Source organism: Solanum stenotomum, chromosome 2 (genome assembly GCF_019186545.1).
Source record: "Solanum stenotomum isolate F172 chromosome 2, ASM1918654v1, whole genome shotgun sequence".
NCBI lineage: Eukaryota > Viridiplantae > Streptophyta > Magnoliopsida > Solanales > Solanaceae > Solanum > Solanum stenotomum.
This window is the reverse complement of record NC_064283.1, coordinates 10,126,873-10,143,733: the sequence shown is the minus strand read 5'-3', so window position 1 is coordinate 10,143,733 and position 16,861 is coordinate 10,126,873. Positions and strand designations below refer to the sequence as shown.

At 34.2% G+C, this 16,861-nt stretch overlaps 4 protein-coding genes across 4 annotated transcripts; 2 read left to right on the top strand and 2 right to left on the bottom strand.

The window, feature by feature from the left end:
- The first annotated feature begins 499 nt into the window (after window positions 1–499).
- Window positions 500–4,553, top strand: LOC125856821 (LRR receptor-like serine/threonine-protein kinase RGI5). Its single transcript, XM_049536465.1, has 2 exons — window positions 500–3,864; window positions 4,005–4,553. Exons 1-2 carry the CDS (start codon window positions 984–986, stop codon window positions 4,388–4,390), a joined length of 3,267 nt encoding a protein of 1,088 aa, XP_049392422.1. The 5' UTR covers window positions 500–983; the 3' UTR covers window positions 4,391–4,553.
- Window positions 4,554–9,432: 4,879 nt separating this feature from the next.
- LOC125856836 (embryogenesis-like protein) lies at window positions 9,433–10,169 on the bottom strand. Its single transcript, XM_049536480.1, has one exon. It carries the CDS (start codon window positions 10,074–10,076, stop codon window positions 9,636–9,638), a length of 441 nt encoding a protein of 146 aa, XP_049392437.1. The 5' UTR covers window positions 10,077–10,169; the 3' UTR covers window positions 9,433–9,635.
- Window positions 10,170–12,322: 2,153 nt separating this feature from the next.
- Window positions 12,323–12,896, top strand: LOC125855626 (uncharacterized). Its single transcript, XM_049535374.1, has one exon. It carries the CDS (start codon window positions 12,410–12,412, stop codon window positions 12,803–12,805), a length of 396 nt encoding a protein of 131 aa, XP_049391331.1. The 5' UTR covers window positions 12,323–12,409; the 3' UTR covers window positions 12,806–12,896.
- A 379-nt stretch (window positions 12,897–13,275) lies between these two features.
- On the bottom strand, window positions 13,276–16,182 carry LOC125855177 (uncharacterized). Its single transcript, XM_049534860.1, has 3 exons — window positions 15,779–16,182; window positions 14,461–14,625; window positions 13,276–13,610 (listed from the first exon to the last, which is right to left on the bottom strand). Exons 1-3 carry the CDS (start codon window positions 16,118–16,120, stop codon window positions 13,512–13,514), a joined length of 606 nt encoding a protein of 201 aa, XP_049390817.1. The 5' UTR covers window positions 16,121–16,182; the 3' UTR covers window positions 13,276–13,511.
- Window positions 16,183–16,861: the final 679 nt, after the last annotated feature.

Below are 16,861 nucleotides of genomic sequence, written 5' to 3'. Positions count from 1 at the left end.
TGAAGAAATTGTTTGTATCGTGTGAAAAATATTAAATAAAAAATAACTAGTTACTGTGATTATTGAAAATATATATTATTTAATCATATTAAAATAATATATATATATATATATATATTTAAATCATATTTATTAATTTAAATATATAAATATTGAATATAAATAAACTTATTTTTATTATTAATTTGAAGGAAATATTGAATATTTCTAGCATGTCAACAAAATAGGATATTTTCCATTTAAAGGGAATTTCAAGAAGTACAAAAAGAGAAACAGGTCCATAATAATATGCCTACAGCAAATGATCTTGAGAATAATTAAGCAGCATTAATCAATCTCTAAATAGCAATTTTATAAATAACTTTTATTGTTATCAATTTAATCCTCTTTGGAATTTAGTCCAAAACCAAAAAATTAAAAAATAAACAAGTACACATTATTTTGTGGTATTCATAAATTATTGTGGCGCTACAAATCACTTTGTTCAATAAAAACTTAAAAAAATAATCTCTTTGCTATATTTAAATGTATAGTTTCATTTGTTTGCTCTTTAGTTTCTCAAGAACTGTCACTCTCACTCAAAATCCTCTCCGCCACCGTCAACCGCCGTCAACCACCGTCCGCCGCCGTCATGAAAAAATGCAAAATGACAAATGTGTTTGGTTCATGCTAGTGACCATTTATCTTCACCACCTTCATTAGTGAGCTACTAGCTAGCGCCGCCGTGTACGGAGGAGCAAAGAGGAGCTGATTTTCTCCAGTAAGAGAACTTTAATAGTAGCAGTTTAGTAAATGTTTCATTAAAGATAAACAAGAACTTTTTAGTTCACATGCATGGTAAGTAAATTTTTTGAGTTAGTGTGAGTTTGAAGCAAACCTCCATTAACACACCACATGTATGTTGTCTTGTTAGAGTGAACTTTCAAACACTATTATCATTTTTTTCAACAACCCCATTTCTTGACTTTGATTTTCACTCAATAATGGAGAAGAAAAGCTACCATTTTTACACTTTCCCTTCATGTTATTTCTTGTTTTTGTTGATTTCTTGGTTAAGTTTGAGTCCAAAGATTGTATTTTTAGTGAGCTCTGTTTCTTCTGATGGACAAGCGTTGCTTTCTCTGCTTAAAGCAGCTGACCCTTATACTAAATCATCATCTTCTGTGCTTTCTTCTTGGAACCCTTCTAGTTTAACTCCATGTTCTTGGCAAGGGATTACTTGTTCTCCTCAAGAAAGGGTTATTTCACTTTCTATCCCAAATACTTTCCTAAATCTCTCTTACTTGCCTTCTGAACTCTCTTCCCTTTCATCTTTGCAGCTTCTTAATCTTTCTTCTACTAATATTTCTGGAACAATCCCTCCATCTTTTGGTTCTTTTTCTCATCTTAGGCTTTTGGACCTTTCTTCTAATTCACTTTCAGGTTCTATTCCATCAGAACTTGGTGGGCTTAGTTCACTTCAGTTCTTGTTCTTGAATTCAAACAGATTGACTGGTAAGATCCCACCAGAGTTGGCTAATCTTTCTTCATTAGAAATCTTTTGTCTTCAAGATAATCTCCTTAATGGGTCAATTCCATCACAGTTAGGGTCCTTAGTGTCACTCCAGCAGTTTAGGATTGGTGGAAATCCATATTTGAGTGGTGAAATTCCTGCACAATTAGGCCTGCTCACCAATCTTACCATGTTTGGTGTTGCGGCGACTGGTCTTTCGGGTGTTATTCCGCCAACATTTGGGAATTTGATCAATCTTCAAACACTGGCAATTTATGATACTGAAGTATTTGGTTCGATACCGCCAGAACTTGGGATGATTTCGGAGCTTAGGTACTTGTATCTGCATATGAATAAGCTCACTGATTCAATCCCTCCTCAGTTGGGTAAGTTGCAAAAGCTTACTAGCTTGCTTTTATGGGGAAATTCATTAACTGGACCTATACCAGCTGAGGTTTCGAATTGTTCGTCCCTTGTGATTCTTGATGTTTCTGCGAATGAATTGTCTGGTGAAATTCCTGGTGATTTGGGGAAGCTATTGGTTCTTGAACAGCTTCATTTGTCTGATAATGCACTTACCGGTTCTATACCGTGGCAGTTAAGTAATTGCACTAGCCTGACAGCTCTTCAGCTAGATAAGAACCAATTATCAGGGCAAATTCCCTGGCAAGTTGGTAAGTTGAAGTACTTGCAGAGTTTTTTCTTGTGGGGGAATTTGGTTTCAGGAACCATTCCAGCTGCTTTTGGAAACTGTACTGAGCTATATGCACTTGATCTTTCGAGGAACAAGCTCACTGGATCGATCCCTGAGGAGATATTTGATTTGAAGCAGCTGAGTAAATTGTTGCTCCTTGGGAACTCATTAACTGGACGATTGCCTCGAAGTGTTGCGAGATGCCAGTCTCTGGTGAGGTTGAGGCTTGGTGAGAATCAGCTTTCAGGACAGATTCCTAAGGAGATTGGTCAATTGCAGAATCTCGTGTTTCTTGATTTGTACATGAACCATTTCTCTGGAGGCTTGCCTTCTGAAATTGCCAACATTACAGTTCTTGAGCTGTTGGATGTGCACAACAATTACCTAACTGGGGAAATACCACACCAGATGGGGGAGCTTGTGAATTTAGAGCAACTTGATCTTAGCCGGAACAGCTTTACCGGTGAGATCCCTTCAAGTTTTGGCAATCTCAGTTACTTGAACAAATTTATTCTCAGTAACAATCTGCTTACTGGTTCAATTCCAAAGTCTTTTAAGAACTTGCAGAAGTTAACTCTACTTGATTTGAGCTCGAATAGTCTTTCTGGCGAGATTCCATCTGAGCTTGGCTATGTCACAAGCTTAACAATCGGTTTGGATTTGAGCTTGAATCGTTTCACGGGTGAACTTCCTGAAACATTGTCCGGTTTGTCACAGTTGCAATCTCTTGATATTTCTCATAATTTGTTGAGTGGAAGGATCACAATTCTAAGCTCCCTGACCAGCCTTACTTCCCTGAATGTTTCAGACAACAATTTCTCGGGGCCTATTCCTGTCACACCATTCTTTAGAACTCTCACTTCAGATTCTTTTCTGGAGAATTCACTCTGTCAATCAGTTGATGGTTATAGTTGTTCTTCACATATAATGGGAAGGAATGGGTTGAAGTCACCGAAAACCATAGCTCTGGTTGCGGTGATTCTGACATCTGTAGCCATAGCAGTCGTGGCTACATGGATTCTTGTGACACGAAACCACAGATATGTGTTTCAGAAGTCCCAAGGCATGTCAGCCTCTTCGGTAGGAGCAGAAGATTTTTCCTACCCTTGGACTTTCATCCCCTTTCAAAAGTTCAATTTCACCATAGACAACATCTTGGATTGCTTGAAAGATGAAAACATCATTGGGAAAGGTTGTTCCGGTGTTGTATACAAAGCAGAAATGCCTAACGGTGAGGTGATTGCAGTGAAGAAGCTTTGGAAAACAAAGAAAGACGAGGAGCCAGTAGATTCTTTTGCAGCAGAAATTCAAATTCTCGGACATATTAGGCATCGAAACATTCTGAAGTTATTGGGATATTGTTCAAACAAAAGCGTTAAGCTTCTTCTCTACAACTACATTTCAAATGGCAATCTCCATCAGCTCTTGCAAAGTAACAGAAATTTGGACTGGGAAATTAGGTACAAAATTGCCATTGGATCAGCTCAAGGCCTTGCTTATCTTCACCATGACTGTGTTCCAGCCATTCTTCATAGAGATGTCAAGTGCAATAATATACTGATCGACTCCAAGTTTGACGCTTATATTGCAGACTTTGGACTTGCAAAGCTAATGAATTCGCCAAACTATCACCACGCTATGTCCAGTGTAGCAGGATCTTATGGATATATTGCTCCAGGTATGCATGCACTTAGAATATTTTCAATTACTAATATTTCAACATAAAAGCCAAAATCGATCATAACATCTTTCGAATATTTACTTTATGAGTCATAGTTCGTTGAGTGTGACACAAATATTTGTCAACTATGGTTGCAGAATATGGATATACAGCGAATATAACAGAAAAGAGCGATGTCTATAGTTATGGAGTGGTGCTGCTGGAAATACTTAGTGGGCGTAGCGCTGTTGATTCTCAGATAGGTGATGGGCTTCACATCGCTGAGTGGGTAAAGAAGAAAATGGGAAGCTTTGAACCAGCTGTTACAGTTCTGGACACTAAGCTACAAGGTTTACCCGATCAAGTGGTCCAAGAAATGCTGCAAACGCTTGGAATAGCGATGTTCTGTGTCAACTCATCGCCAGTTGAAAGGCCAACAATGAAGGAAGTTGTGGCACTTCTAATGGAAGTAAAGAGTTCACCTGATCAAGAATTTGGGAAAACTTCTCAGCCTCTAATAAAACAGTCCTCAACTCAAAGTTGATTAATTTTGTTATGTTTTTTTTTTTTTTGCTTTTGACTAAGAGGAGTAGGAATTAGTTTTCTTTAGTTCCCAATATGATCAACTCATTGTTCCAAGCATTGGATAATGTCTTGGGGTCCATTGTGTACATATTTCAGAAACATTTATGTAGTTTATTTTGCTTCTTCATTTCTTCCTATCCATCTCTGTGCTGAGATTTTAGCTTTCAAAATGCTTGCAGTTGCACCATATAATATTTTAGTTTACCATAGTTTCAAAAAAAGAGAAATATAGTTTGACCTATTCAGAAAAATTGTATTGTTGGTGTACGAATGTGGTTTCAAACCTTCCGGTGATGCTAAAAGTAGTTTCAGAAAAGAGAAATATAGAAAGAAAAAATCAAAGAAGGGGAATCTTGGAGCAACGGTAAAATTATCTCATGGGTTCAAACCGTGGAAGTAGGCATTAATGCATTAGGTTAAATTGTCTACATCATATCCTTTGAAGTGTGGCCTTTCTCTGAGCTTTGCTAACACATGATGTTTTGTTCATTGAGTTGTTTGTAGAAAGAAGAAAACAAACAACTCTTAAAACCAAATATAATACTCATGTAATATCATTAGAGACTATTGGTCTAGTGGTAAGAGTGTAGCGCGTAATGCGTGGGTAGTTGTGTCTCATGGGGTTTGCATCCTGTCGTAGACAAAAGTCTGGTATTTAATCGCCGAATGATGGAGAGGAAGGAAAGATAAACTTATATATTGATATAATTTTGGAATGGCTTATTCCTCTACACGAAAAAGACATTTGCATGCTTACTTATTATTTTTCAAGATTTTTCTCTATACAAGAAATCTTAAAGATAGGGTCACCCATGTTTTGTTTTTGTTGAAATTTTAAGGCAGGATTTATTGCATAGTTCATTGAAAGGTATTCAAAGTCAAGATTCTGTAAACAGAGGAACACTCTATTATTTGGACACATACTAAACTGTCTAATAGTTGCCACTATAGAGACAAAAAAAAAAGGGAACAAAAAAGCCATGTTCTGTGAAGGAAAAAGTGGAGGGAACATTTAGACCACTCTACCATTTGACCTTGTTATTTCATGAGTCTTTTTCTTTTTGCGTATTGCATCGCCACTCCTTTTGGTAGTATCCACTAATAGTTTCAATACAAAATATAACTTACTTTACTAATGAACTTTTTTTGCAAATTCCCAAAAAATACTGAAAAATGAATTTTCTGAATCATGCCAAAAATGAAAACATCATAACCTTGATTTCCTCCTTTTAGATTTGTCTTTTGGAACTCGTATAACTAGTATGTGAATTAAAAACGTCAATTAATAGAACATGATTGATTAGGGAATCGGTATTGCTATTATGTGGAATCAAAGGACGCTTACTCGTAGAACATAATTGAGTTTTAGAGAATCAGTATATCTAGTATGTGAATTAGATGATTCCTAATATAATTGGGTTTTAAGGAATTTAGTATAACTAGTATCTGAACCAAATGTCGTCTTCTAGTAGGACATAATTGAGTTTTTGGAGAATCAATATACTACTATGTGAACCAAATGACGCTTGCTAAGAGAACATGACAGAGTTTTAGAGAATTAATGTAATTAGTATGAGAACCAAATTACGCCTACTAATAGATCATAATAGAGGTTTAGAGACTCAGTATAACTAGTATATGAACCAAATGACACCTACTAATAGGACACAATTGAGTTTTAGGGAATCAATATACTAATATGTGAATCAAATGACGCCTACTAATTAAACATATTTAAGTTTTAGGGAATCAGTATAACTAGTGTTGAACCAAATAACACCTACTAATAAAACATTTTTTAAGTTTTAGGAAATTAGTACAACTAGTATGTGAACCAAATAACGCCTACTAACAAAACATAATTGAGTTTTGAGAAACCGGTATAACTAGCATGTGAACCAAATGACGTCTGCTAATAAAATATTATTGAATTTTAGAAAACCAATATAAATACTAGTATGTAAACCAAATGATGCTTACTAATATAACATTATTAACACAAAAATGATTCTTATAAACAACCACAACTAATTTGCATATGAAGTTTAGTTGATTAATTTAATATCTCAAATCCATTCCACCCTGCTCATCAATATTTAAGTAGGACCAAGTGATCACAAACAAGGAGGGAACAAACATATGTAGACCATGCCTTCATCTCCATTATCCACATGACTTGAAGATCCGATATATATATATATGTGGTAATTTCTAGTGAAAATATTAATTTTTTTGGTCAAAACCAAATCTATAATAAGATCCTGGAATTCAGTTTTAGCTTCTTCTTTTATTTTGTCATCTTCTCCCCATCACTTCCATCACCTCTTTCATAATGACATTGTCCATATGCAATGTATATACTTTCGGAAACAAAAATGAGATGACAGTAATTAGAAGGAACAAGAAAGAGCTATTCTCACTTTTAAAGATGCCTTAAATTGCACTAAAAATCGAAATATATTAGGGATAATTGCAATCTAATGTCTTTGAGTGATCTAGTTTATAAAATAACCGATAATATACATACATATACGTATGGCACTAATAGCTCTAGGATTGAGAAAGCTCCGCGTAATGGCGCTCAGCCATATGACTGTAGACAAAGCCAGCCAAGAGCACGTCAAAACTTGGCATTATACATCAGAAGGTTTCTCCATAGTTAGCAGCAACTGGTAATTTGAACACGATTATGTATTCAAGGTGGTACAACATCATCACTCATACAAATAATTCTAGTAAAAGGAAAATAGACTTCAATAGAGACAAATGTCATCCACAATGACTTAATCATTCATACAAGTTCACTAGTTCAGTATGGTAAATAAAGGAAGAGGTCATATCTAGGTCAATGGATAACATGCTTGAAAGTGTCTCTTATAACCACTTACAAATTGAATAGAAGAAAAATGTCGTTTTCAAATTTCTTATGTGTAAACATGAAGATCTCTTGTAAAACGACATCAATACTCATCGATATGACATTGCACAAACTTGGAAGATTATGCTGCCTCTGATTCTCATAGAACACACACACCTGAAAGACTTCTGCAGTTCTATATAATTCATGTCAGGTGGTTTTGCTGGTTTTAAATTCCAAGATATCAAATAAGAATCAGCAAATCTAACAAAGGATTCAAGTTAATAGACTCCGGTTACCATTTATAAATGAATATATCAATCCCAACAACCTCAGTACAGCAGTGATTATAAGACTGTCGCTTCCTAAATTGAATATAACAAATCAGCTCCTATGTATACAATAATACAAATAGGTGACACTACATTGTTCATGCACATTGAGCACTTGGGAAGCACACTTCAGATGTCGATCACAACTTTGAGATATTCTGAAATGGGAAGAAGATACATCTTCATGACTGCATCATTCAGACAAATTTGCTTTGCTCAAGTCGGCAAAGAAAGGAAGAAGTTCAAACATCTAGGTCAATGAAAGATATTTCTAGGACTACTTAAAGCATAACTGGCAAGCTGAATGTAATTATTAAGATTTTGACAGACACAGAAGACAACTGCCTTGGCACAAAGTATCTCGTAGACTTGAACAGTTGCAAGCTCATATGGTTATGCTGAAGGCTCTTCCCTTATTTAGCACGCTAACATTAATCCTGCAAAGAAAATGATTGCCATTTATCAACTCATCCAAATCACCTTGCAAAATTTGCAGGATCTCTGCTTCCTCTGATTTTCCCAGAACGAACAAACCTGACAGGCTTTTGTAGTTCATACTAGAAATAGATAGATAGTTCATGGCCAAGTAGCTTTGCTGGTTTTAATGCCAAGATGCCTACCAAGGACTGGTGAATCAGACACCAATAAGGATACCAATCAAAAGGGCTCAAGTATCCATTTAAAATGAATATATGTCTCAAGATGCAAGATGCAAGCATAGCTTCTGTCAGAACTAATGAGCTATGGAAGTTCAATGTCAGGAGGAATCTGAATGACAGGGAGATGAGGGAATTTTGCTGAACTTTTATTGATTCTGGAACCCTTCCGAGGTTTGCCTCAATGCCAGGATAAGCCATATTGGAAAATCAATAGCAAGTGACAATTCACTGTTAAATTCTGTAATGTTTACTCTGCGGGGCAGCAGAATTGTTCTTGACCTTAGTGACAGATCTGAAAAACACATGCTCCCTATAGAGTGATTGTAAATGTGTTTACCATGTTTGGTGGCTAAAAGAGCTTTCTTAACATAGGATAATTTGCAGAGAAGAAAATTTCAATCATGCTCTAGATGTTTTTTATGTGCTTCCAAGCCAGAAAATGTGAATCATTTGTTTTTACATTGTTGTAACAGCGATAAGTTACGGCAATTGTTTCTAAATATGGTGAGAAACAACAGGTGTGTGCCAAATGAAACTGGAGACTTAAGGAGCTCGAACATAAGGGGAAGAAAAAAGCAGCAAAAGAGATAGTGGCACACCATACCTACCAGTATTTGGTGGAACAATCTGGAGAAGGATTGTGATATGTTTTGAAGACAATGGAAGCTAGACTACAATATCTATCCAGTACCACATACAGTAAACATCTTCTTACCGGGCCTCTCACAAAACATTAACAGAAGTACAACGAATCAGATGATTCCCTTCCTGTGATTCTACCTATTTGATAGGAAACCCCAAAGTATAAGTTGTCTGTCCATATTATTGTCATTTGTGTTCATTAATGCAATATTTACACATGCAACTAACTAGGTATGAGCTTCACCTGAGAGTACAGCATACTCTTGTCAAAATTGACAACCAAAGAAGAAATGGCATGCGCTCCTCCAGTTTTATGTAGAAACGTTACATACAACCGACATATAAACGCTACATGAACATCAATCCAGACTTGTACCGGAACTCATAAGAGCATTGCAAAATTACTCCATCAGATTCATATTCTATAGGAATATGGTAGGCAGATTTATCCACCTTGAAAAAATGCTTCAGAAACTCACGTCTTACAACAATGTTCACAACAACCAAACAAAATTCATACTGACAAGTCATATACCATCATCCAGTTACACACGATTTCAATTATAAGCATTTGCATTGTTCATTGCCAACAATTGAAGTTATTGTATTCATACATTGATCAAAAAAACTAAAATTAAGAAAAATAAACCGTAACCAAACTAAAAACTGCTCACCTCTCATTCACTCATTCAATTGTTCAAGCTCAGCCTTCAATTACTCAATCTTAAGCCCCATAGACCTTTGAATCACCCCCTTTTCACTCTCTGTCACCTTTCCCAACAACCCTTGATACAAATCAAGAACTTCCTTAACAGCATCACGTGCACATTCAGCTTCTTCATTAAAATACACAGTCTCTTTAGATTCCATAGCTGATTCTATCTCCTCTCTTGCCTCTGCAAACTTGAGATTGATTATATCAACTTCCCTGTTAGTGTCAACACTATATCGCCTTAAATTCTGAAAATTTACGAGCTGGGTTGATGAATTTGAACTCGTCGGACCAAGAAAATGTCGGGTTTTCGTGAGGTTTAAGGATGAATTTGAGAGAGATGTAAGAGTTCTTATGGAAAAATAAGATTTGGGTATTGTTGATTTCTCAAAAGGGTGTCTGAGAAGCGATTTACAGAGAGAAATTGATGAACGTCGATGCATTTTGATTGAACAAGCAAGAAAATGGTGCTGGAAGAAAATGCAAAACCCTTCCTTTGCTGTTCTTGGTGGTTAAACCCCCAAATTTGGGCCGTGATCCAGAAGCTACACGAGGAAAGCCCAAGACACTTGTAAAGTCAATTTTTTTCTAAAATATACTACTCCCCGATCCCTGACTTAGTAGGCATTTGGCCATGCGATACCATATCACGATATGGTATCGTGAGATAGAATCAGCATTTAGACATGTAATTTTACGCTGATTTTATTTCATGATTTCATATCATGAGATGTGATTCCATATTCTCCAAAAACCATGATATGAAATTATATGAGAATTTTATATCATAATTTGAGATATTTTAATATAAAAATTAATTCACAAGTTTATATTTTGTTAAAACAACCTCACATTTATATCTACTAACAATTTATTTCATATGTAAATAAAATTTATAATCACATCATTACTTTTTAAAATTTATTATTCTCACCGACATAAAATTTATTATTGACCAACAAATGGCTCAAAGTAACAATGTCGGTTCGTCTTCTCGATCACATGATCGAGAAATACAAGTTCAACGTGAGGAAATTGTCCGCACTATGTGGGATGATTATATTAAAGACTAGTACACTACAATTTATGTTCAATTTTTTTTTTTATTAAATTAAAGTTAGATGAAACAATTACTTAATTAAGTGGAGAACAAATAGCTTTGTAATAATTTATTATGCGATTTTATAAATTTTTGTTTATTTGATAAGATTGAATAAACAATTGGGGGCTATTTTAATAATTTTATAACTTATCGGATTTTCATGTTTATGAAAAAATATACAACACAAAAATTCCATATCGCATATCCAAACAAAACTTCAATTTCATCTCATGATTCCATATCACATGACCAAACGGGCCCTAATAGTTTGAGTATAAGAAGAAAAAACAAACACTTTGAAATTTTGATCTAAAATAAGCGATATGTATTTGTGTGGTTATAAATCATTTCATTAATAATAAAATAAACATTTTAAAGTTAATTTGTTACTTAATATAAACATGTGTCATTCTTTTTAGGACCGATTAAAAAGTAAAATGAGTCTTAAAAACTGGGACAAAGGAAGTACTTACTATGAAAAATACTTTTTAATGTTTGAAAATATTTTTCTAAAAAGTAATCATAAATCAAATAATTATTTTATCCTTTTTTAAAACTTTGACCAAACAGATTATTATTAGACGTTTGAACCGCATTTAGTTAAACTAAAAAAAAATGTGTGTCTGGAGGGGACATAAAAGCTAAAAAAATGTATTTGAGAGTTGAAAACAATGAACTACATTTAAATGATTTTTTTTAAAAAAAATTTATGTGAAAATTGTTATTTCAATTAGAATAGTCAACATTTAGCCAATATTACGAATATTAAATTTTGATATGAATATATTGCATATACTGTAGGTCAAACTATCAAATACTTGGGAATTGGGATGTTTTTCAATATAAAGGAAAAAGAAAAGTCATGAATTTATTTTAAAAAATTACAGAATTATCATATCTTTATTTAGGCACCCTTTATTTATTTACATTTTTTGTCTTTACATAGGGTTAGTTACGGAAAGATGCTTATTCACTTGGATAACTATGTGGGTTTGATTAGCCACATACCTACTTGTATAATGATAAAATTAATTTATCGAATATTTATATCAAATTAATAGAAATACGATATGTGATTGAATATATATATCAATTAATCATGATTGGTTAACTTATATATTCTTTTATTTTATTAAACTACTTAATTATAAGTAGGTTGAATCAGTCCTCTTCACATCTTTCTTTTATTTAGTATTTCAGCAGTATCATATTCTTTTATTTTTATTACTACTCATTGCATCATTTTATCCATTTATCTTACTATTTTACCGTCCTTATTTTCTAATCCACAAAAATACCGCTAAAATCTGCGTACATCTTACTATATCCTCAACCGTTTGCATAATATTATGATTTGTAAGATTGGACAAGTTTAACTGAAACCACAAACTAAAAAAATCATAACTAATAAATCTCACCAAAACCACTACACTTAATCAACTATTGCAACAAATTACTCCAAATCTTGGACAAAACTACAGTTGATGCAACTAATCTCCAAATTAGTCAACAACCCCATCTTACCCTGCCATTTATATAAAGCACACACCATATCCTCTGCAGTTACAATATCCAATTAAACCTGAATTTGTCGTTCATTCAGAGAATATCTGAGAATATCAGTCATCCAGCTAAAAAAAATCCCATTAGGATAGACTTAATTATACTTCTTTCATGGCTCGCGCACTATTACTACTCACACAAAACAAGTTCACTAGCCTATCTCAAGTAGGTTTTGCCACAGGAACGTTGCTCCTGTGTGCACTGGCGCTCTTCATGTGCGCCAGCCATTCGAGGAAATGGAGGCGAAAGTTGAGAGTATGTTATGGCTATGGTGATCGCCATGACCCTATTATTCAGCTCAATCATGAAGAGATTAATGAGAATTACCATTTTGAAGGTGTTGATCCAAGCACATGCAGTGGTGAAGTTGCAATATGGAAGAAGAATATAATCATGGGAGGAAAATGTCAGCTTCCTGAATTTTCTGGTGTCATAATATATGATACTGCTGGGAATTTAGTTGATCCCAAAACTCCACGACCTCTTGCTCTTACATGGAAAGAATAGTGTTGTTTACTTCTGTTAATTGTTCTTATAATATATTGAAAACCAAGTGAGCAATTAATAATGATACATTCTATCAATGTTTTTGGTTTTTCTCCAAGTCATCTGGTATTTAAAATTCACTAGTTCAATTAATTCAGATTCATACCACGAATTTCTTCAATTCTAAAGTTTTAAAACCTGAGACCTATGGTTAAGCGAGATCCGACAATGTTACCACAAAATGAACAGGAAGATCTAAGGCAAAAAAGTATGTGTCTCCTTTGCCTACTTTACCTACTTGACCAAAGTAGTGAACAAACTTATATGTTTCATCTGTACTTTTTAAGAGGTACATCAAATTCCATATCTTGTTATCTTGCATATTCATAAAGTGTATGTCAGTTAGAATAGACTACAAGAATACAAATTCTAACCATCCCAGATAAACAGAAACCACAGAGACAGGAAAAATAATGGACAAAATTTAGGAAAACAGTTCACTTCTTAAGAGTTTGAGAGTAGCCACGCGCTGAATATGCAGCTGTAAGTATATTACAATAATAGCTGGAGCATGCCACCAGCGGGGGCGGGAGGGGGAGGGGGCGGAGCAGGGGGAAGGGTAAAGAAAAAAAAAATGCTATCATTTGCCTTGATCAGCTAAAGGTTGATTGTATCCAAGAAAATCAAGAGCTTTCCTTGTATGGAATAATTATTTGCGCCAAAGCAATCAACTGTACATCTCAGGTTTCAAGATCCCCACATAGGGTAAGTTCCTATAAACCTCAGCAAAATCTAACCCATAGCCAACCACAAAATAATCTGGACACTGCAGGCAAAATGAAACAAGAATGATAAACAAAAGGTTACTTATACACACAACAAGATTCATAGCGCGAAATTAGGAAATTATAAGTTTAACTTTTACAAAGAGACAATAAGAGTTTCAATTATCTTGTTTTTTGATTGAGGAAAAGGGGAGGGGGGAAGCTGGAGCTTTCGAAATACAACGTACAACATTTTTCTTTCTCGACATGTTGTTATTATAAAATGGCTATACATTAGAACTAGTAATGGACAATCTCTAATCTATCGTAATGCAATATCTCAAAATTGGATTTGCCAATAGTATCTTTCTCTGAAGTTGATTAGTGCAAATGCAGAGAAATCTCATATTCTCAATTTAGTTATGGGGCAAGAAAGCTAAAATTTTGGCGATCAATTTACAAAACCCATGCTAGGTTTGCCTTTATTGCATAAATGATCGCTAACCAATGTACTATCGGGACCTGACCTCTTTGTCATTTGCAACTACTGGTTACTATTTACAACAATAAATAACTTCAAGTCTTTGTTAAGTTGCTGCATGAATGATCCCCTTCTATTTTTTACTTTGTTAATTTTCTGTTGGAGAGTCTAGACAGCAGAAAAGAACTATGATTAAAGAAGCGTCTGTCATTTTTGTTTTTCTTTTGTTTTTAGTGTCTAAGAAACAAGATAAAGTTAACAAAGTTTGACACAGTAAAAGAAAAACTCAAAAACTATCGCAATCAAATATGAGGTAGTGAATTATGTAACTACAATGCTTTGAAATCATTTGATGAATAATACTTAACATGATCCAAAATGCAGCCAGAATGAAAGACTTTCCTTAAAGCAAAGAGAATGTTAGAGATTACCTCAAAACCATAGTAGAACTTGCCCTCTCCCACAAGTTCGACATTAACCTTCCTCTTTGATGGTTTATCAAGGAGAGTACACACTGATATGGAGGATGCCCCTTTAGAGTTCAAGTGTTCAAAGAGGCAGGCCAACGTGTTTCCTGTATCCACAATGTCCTCAACCTAGGGAAATGTCAGAAGCGCCATGAATATCAGCTCCGATTGAACACGTTTCAGAACAATAATTAATCAAATAAAATGTCAGTATGCTGATATGCAGATTAGTTATATACATGGTCACTGATATGATTATACAACTTAAATACAGGATTCACAACTTCAACCGATAGGATAAGGTTAAGCTGAAATAATCAGCATTGTCCAAGCACATAATTAAAATTATACACACTGCAACCAAATCTCACACAACACAAATTAATGGTTCACATTATATATCTGAATATTGGCAAAAGGAAGTAGGAGACTAGGACAACCATTTAGGAGCAGTTATGACGGCAATAGATGGGGTAACAACAATTTAACCAGCCAACATATTTAGAGAATGAAAGCCATATTAGCAGGACCCTAGTACATTCGGGGAGGTTCTTCCCTGAATCCTAACATCAACTGGAAAACACGTAGCTTATGTTGAACCTACCAAAATCATAAGGTATAAATGGAACTATGGAAGATTTACTTATGATCTTTAGTCAAGTCGTAAAATGTTCCATCTCAATTGTTGATAAACTATCAAAATAATCACTAAAAGAGCAATTCCGTTGCTCTCCCACTAGTTATAAACAATCTTTCTGTATGTCCACCCACAACTAGACATGCCCCTTTTTCTATCTTTTCTCAAGCCAAAAAAGTGCACACAAAGAAATGCTTAGTTTTACAAACAGGATGGGCCCACCCGGTAGCATTGGCTCAAACTTTATATTTGTGTTCAAAAATCCACTTAACATGTATACTAATTAATTAATCAAGAACCCAAATAAGTTGGGTTTTCTACAATCCAGAACCTATAAACTCAAAATCCTAGCTCCGTCTTTGTTTACCAAAGAGTCTTTCTGAATTCAGTAGTAAATAATATACTTGCTGCGCCACCAAAACAGAAAAAAACTTTAGAAATTGTAATACCTAGAAATTAGCAGTACAAAATCTCAGTTGACAGAAAGAATATTAACCATTTACTGAATAAAGATTGCATTTTTAATCAACTGAGCTACATATTCTCCCTATAAAGTACTATCATATATCAAATTAACAAACTGTAACACGCCTCAAAAAGGGAATTCTCACAAAAACACAGTAAATCCAACAAAAATATTCATACCAAAATGACATGCTTTCCAGTAACATCAATTTTCAAGTCGCAAGAAATCTTGGGTTTGCCACTGGATACAGTACCCGACCCGTAAGATTCGACCCGAACAAAATCAACAGAAATGGGAAGGTTGATTTTGCGAACAAGGTCAGCTAGGAATAGAAATGCACCAGTAGCAACACCGACAACAACCGGAGCCGATGAAGAAGAAGAAGAAAGTAAAGGGCCTCCTCCATTGTTGGTAGATGGAGAAAAATTGAGGGTAATTTGGGAAGCAAGTTCGGAAACTCGTTGAGAAATTTGCTTTTCTGTGAAGAGAATCTTTTCAATATGATTCTCCATAGCAGCCATTGATACTTTTGGGAGCAGAATCCGCAGCAAGAATATAAATTGTCTGCAACTCTGTTGGGAATAGGGCTGAAGGACTTTAAATTTGAAAAAATTACATTTAATATTCATGTATACCTATTTATGACGTGTTGATCCAAACTTTTAAAATCAACATTTATATTATCTATGTACATAAAATTATTACAGTATTTTTTTTTAGATTCTGAAAATCAATTTCTGTTATTCAAAGTATTTATTTTCTCACAAAATCTTTGACCAAATATCTCTTTTTCCTAAAAAAAATAAAAATATTTGGAGTTAAAAGCTTGGCCGAAAAGGCTATAAGTTTTTTTTTTTCGATGTCCGATATGGATATTGGAGTCCGATTATTTTGTCACGAGGATTGAGGAGCGCTTCCTATAAAAAAAAAAAATTCACACTCAAGGCTCTAACGTTTCAACCTTTGGTTAATAAAAAAAAATATTCTAATGAATCACGTTCTTTGGTGGTGAAAAAACTATTAGTTACTCTTTTTATTTAAATTTATTTGTCATATTTTAATTTATCGTAGAATGTTAAAAAATATAAAGATAAATTTTACATCTTAAATTTTAAAAAAATAGATCTTAGGATAAACATGTAAAAATTAAGTTGAAATTGAAAAATCATAAATAAAAAAAAAAAAAAGAAGAAAAGAAGAAGAAGAAGCTATTTTTTCAAAAAAAAATAATTAAAAATCAAAGTAAAACAAACCAATTGAAA